At 33.9% G+C, this 4,162-nt stretch overlaps 1 protein-coding gene across 2 annotated transcripts; it reads right to left on the reverse strand.

The window, feature by feature from the left end:
- Positions 1 to 411: 411 nt before the first annotated feature.
- On the reverse strand, positions 412 to 3,200 carry LOC18052841 (squamosa promoter-binding protein 1). 2 transcript variants are annotated; one of them, XR_002907332.1, is made up of 3 exons: positions 2,457 to 3,200; positions 1,085 to 1,696; positions 412 to 923 (listed from the first exon to the last, which is right to left on the reverse strand). XR_002907332.1 is itself a non-coding variant. In XM_024192076.1 (2 exons), exons 1-2 carry the CDS (start codon positions 2,786 to 2,788, stop codon positions 1,459 to 1,461), a joined length of 570 nt encoding a protein of 189 aa, XP_024047844.1. In that variant the 5' UTR covers positions 2,789 to 3,200; the 3' UTR covers positions 412 to 1,458. The 2 variants fall into 2 exon arrangements, 1 of the variants encoding a protein (XP_024047844.1); XM_024192076.1 differs by having other exon boundaries at positions 412 to 1,696.
- Between the last annotated feature and the right edge of the window lie 962 nt (positions 3,201 to 4,162).

Here is a 4,162-nt window from a genome sequence, read left to right on the forward strand (position 1 = left end):
CACAGTTTACTAAACACCAAGCTACTTTTTTAATCAACTTATTGCATCCACATAATAGAAGCAACTTATTTAACCAGCAACTGCAATCCCAAACTGGTCCATACCCCACGAACGTCGACCTGTGCTAATTGTCTGGATTTAATGTCACAGTATATCCTTAGTTGAAGATCAATAGATTGAAGCATAATTTTTTTTGAAAAAAAAATCGAAAACAAATTATAAATTGAATGCATCTAACTTGCAATTATTGTATGTTACAAATTACAACCGAAAAAAAAATTGTTACCAACTGCAAATTTTCATGACACATCCCAGGTTTTGATCACAAAGAACAAGTTTGTAAATGTAATGGAAACATTTACAAAACGATAGAAAATACAAAATTTGTAAGGTAGCGTTTACCTTGTGAGATATATAAAACACCATCAAATAAATTTCTGTTTGCACTAACAAGTAACAAGAATGAATGATTATTGGGTGCGCTTATAAGAATCATGCATCTGGTAGCAAATGCAGAAGATGCAATTTTGAAAATGTCCAATATATACATATATTTACACCTGACATTAATGCTCTATAAGAGCCATTGCTGGCTTCTTCAGCTTGCTGAACTTAGTGCCAACATGACATTGGATTCGCCATGTCTGTGCTGCGGCCTATGGGATTATAGAATGATCTATGGCATGAATTTCGGTGCACGCATTTCTTAGAACCACAACTTACAGACAAAACCAGAATCAGGTTGTCACATGGCAAAAACGAATGTGTAATCTAAAGAAAAAAATTGAAGAAAGAAAGATGTAAAAGATTGCTTAGCAGTAGAAAGAGCCATGAACATAAGAGTGCCGCTGAGAAAGATAATCAAAACTGAGAGTCACTGGAGAGTTGTAGATTCCTGTATGCTGAGCAGTTTGAACGTTGCACTTACATTGACATGAAAAAATGAAAGGGAGACATAAGCCATGGAAAATTTACATTTTGTATAAATTATTGATTTATATAAATGCTTATATGAACGGCTAAAGGCATGAGATGATAGCTAGTGTTAACCAAAACCAGCAAGAATGCTTGAGCATAAGCTAACCTTTGAGAAGATTCTGTAACACTCACTCGTGCATGCACAGCCTGTTGCTTCCAACACAATAGCCTTTATAAATCAATTCTCATGGGATAACATAGTGAGTAAAGCACTTAACATGGACGAAGGAAGTACAAGCAATGATATACTATCGTAGCAGCAGAACCGAGTTAAATGACTCAGCTACAGCATGGTAAATACCTAGGGCTGCAATCAGCTAGAAACCCTAACACTATGAAAATTGATGTTCCACAAATCCTATGGCTCTTGTGTTTCGCTTAAATACTACAAATCTTCAATAAGAACATGAAATTTAATAGCAGGGCAACGGCTGCTATGTTCCTAGGATGACAGAAGAGAGAGAGCATGCTTCAGAACAGTTATCTGATCTGGAAATGTTTGCAAGTGGCATTTTCTTGGATAGATATTTTGATTCTTCCCTTGTCGTCAAGCTTCCCGCAGACCAAATCCTTCAACTGCGTACCTGTCCCTGTTCCTTTGCAGCTCGAACCTTCCCCATTAGATTCAGCCGCATTCTTCCTTCTTCGTTCATTATGTCCAGCCAAACGCCTGCGACAACTTCGTTTGGTTTCATCAAATTCTGATAGCTCATGGAATCTGCTCCACAACATTCCCAATCATAATAATCAGAGCAACAAATAAAGTTCCACTACTTGTTTCTTGATGGTCCAGGAGAAAGATATCAGAAGCAGCATAACAATGTTAAGCAACAAGCAATGTGCCCTTATACAATGTTTTTTTTTTTCCCTTTTTGGAAAAGATTTAAAAGGTATCTAATAGTGGAATTATAAAGCTAGCTGCTCAAAATTGGATTGATTCCAATTATACATTATAATAAAAATTTCAACTTGCACAGAAGACACATACACTAAAATCCAAATCACACATGACCAGATTAAACAAGATCACGGAATCATCGTGCTGTAAACACTAAAAGACACCATTAAGAATAATTGCATACGGATAGAATCACTCAATTCAAACATACTATCAAACTCATCAATTTACTAACTAAAGATTAAGTTACTGCTTTCAGTATAAGCTAATCATGTGAGTAGAGAGTTTTTTTTGGGTCTGAAGATGTATTAGGAGTATTATCCAAAAATCTTAAGATGCATAAAAGACAGAAAAGATAACAAACGGCAATAACCTAATCTTTAGCAAGCACTTTCCTTGGTTCCCGAAACTATTATCTCCTACCTCAATCTCTTTCATCTTAAAAATTCACCTCATACACAAAATACAAGTGATAGGAAATTGAAAACAACAACCACTGGAACATGAACAATTCTTGCCAATATATATATATATAGTCAAGTGAAAATGACAAGAAACAGAGCATAGGGGTAATTGAAACCTGCTACATTGCTGACAAAACCTCTGCCTCATTCCACCCATAAGCACAACCTGAGCTTTGGCATGAACCTCACACACTTTATGCCTCCTGTGGTACTGCTTTGCATCACTCAGATCAGCCGCACACTTGTCCACTTGACAACTCCTCAACCCGCTGCCACCACTTGACCCTTTCTTTTTCTTACTACCACTGTTCCTATTATCATCACCTTCTTCTTGCGGGCAGAGGTCATATTCACCACCATCATCATCATCATCTGAATCCACAAAAGCCGCCGTCGCCTCCTCCTTTTTCAAAACTTTTACCATCTTGTTCTTCCTTTTTGCATCCATAAGTTTCAAGACTGGTATGAAAAATACTTAACACTATACACTACTGGTGAAATACAAAAGAGTTCCAGAAAGTGAAAAGAGAGCAATACACTACTGGTGAAATACAAAAGAGTCCCAGAAAGTGAAAGAAGAGCAATGGGTTTGAACTTGAACTAAAAGAAATTGGAATTTGAAAAGAGAGAGAAGAAGAACGAGTAATGAATGAGGACCACAACAAAAGCTCCATTCTTTTTTTTTTTTCCTCCCTTTCTTATTTTGGCTGTCTGTCTGTGTGCTGTCCTGTTTTTTTTTTTTTTTTTGGGTTGTTGTACATGACATGAGATGAGAGGTGAAGAAATTGTTAACATAGATTTTATTTTGTTTTTATTTTATTTTTCTTGAATAAGAGGGAGGGAACCCGGGCGAGCTTGGGGGTTGGGGCTGCTGGCCATTTTTCTCGTGAATGGTGGGCCTTATGGCCCCTACGCCATTGTTGTTATGTGAACGCGTGTTCGGTTCTGCGTTTTTGTTCTTTTTTCTTTTTCCTTTTTTTTCTCCCACATAACTTTTCCTTTGTTAAAAAAAAGCCGCCCATTAGTACTATATTTTTTTTTATACTGATTACACATCAATTATTGTATTATATATATATATATATATATATATATTTATAATTGTTATTATAGTAAAAATTAAATTAATATTTATAATTAAATATATATAAATAAAATTTATATTATTATATTAAATTTTATAAAGTACAAATAATTCACACAGACAAGAGATTTCTCCACTCCACTCTTATAAATATTTTAACTCCCATAATATTTTTTTGGAGGTTTAAACCTTGTAAGTTGTGAGGTCAGTAGCTCAACCACTCGGCCTTTCTACATTTATTTATATATGCATATGAGCTTGTCTACTACTCTACATTCAACCAATTACCTTTTTTCTGATCCACAATTTTCTTTCTTTGTAAATATAAGGATTAATTTATTTTTAAATTTTTTGACTTATTCTTCATTTTTATTAAGAAGACAAAAAAAAGATTCAGCAACCCATTACAATTTTTTTATTATCTTTTAATAAATATAAGAGTAATTAAAAAAATTTAAAAATAAGAAAAGCGATTAAAAATAATTGATTAATGCAAAAAATAATCTAAAATTTACTGTATCTAATGAATTTCATTTATATTTTAGAAAAAAAATTGACATATAGGACCTCAATCGAGATTTGGACTAATAATAATAGACTAATTGATAGATCCATTGTATTGAAAAATTGACTTCCATTCCTCTCCTTTTTTGTTAATCAATTCATTCTATTTAATTTAATTTAATTTAATCAGTTGCGGAAATTTTAAGCAAAAATCCTTTCGCAACTCTCACGCAC

Source organism: Citrus clementina, unplaced genomic scaffold, assembly GCF_000493195.1.
Source record: "Citrus clementina cultivar Clemenules unplaced genomic scaffold, Citrus_clementina_v1.0 scaffold_2, whole genome shotgun sequence".
In the NCBI taxonomy this organism is placed as follows: Eukaryota; Viridiplantae; Streptophyta; class Magnoliopsida; order Sapindales; family Rutaceae; genus Citrus; species Citrus x clementina.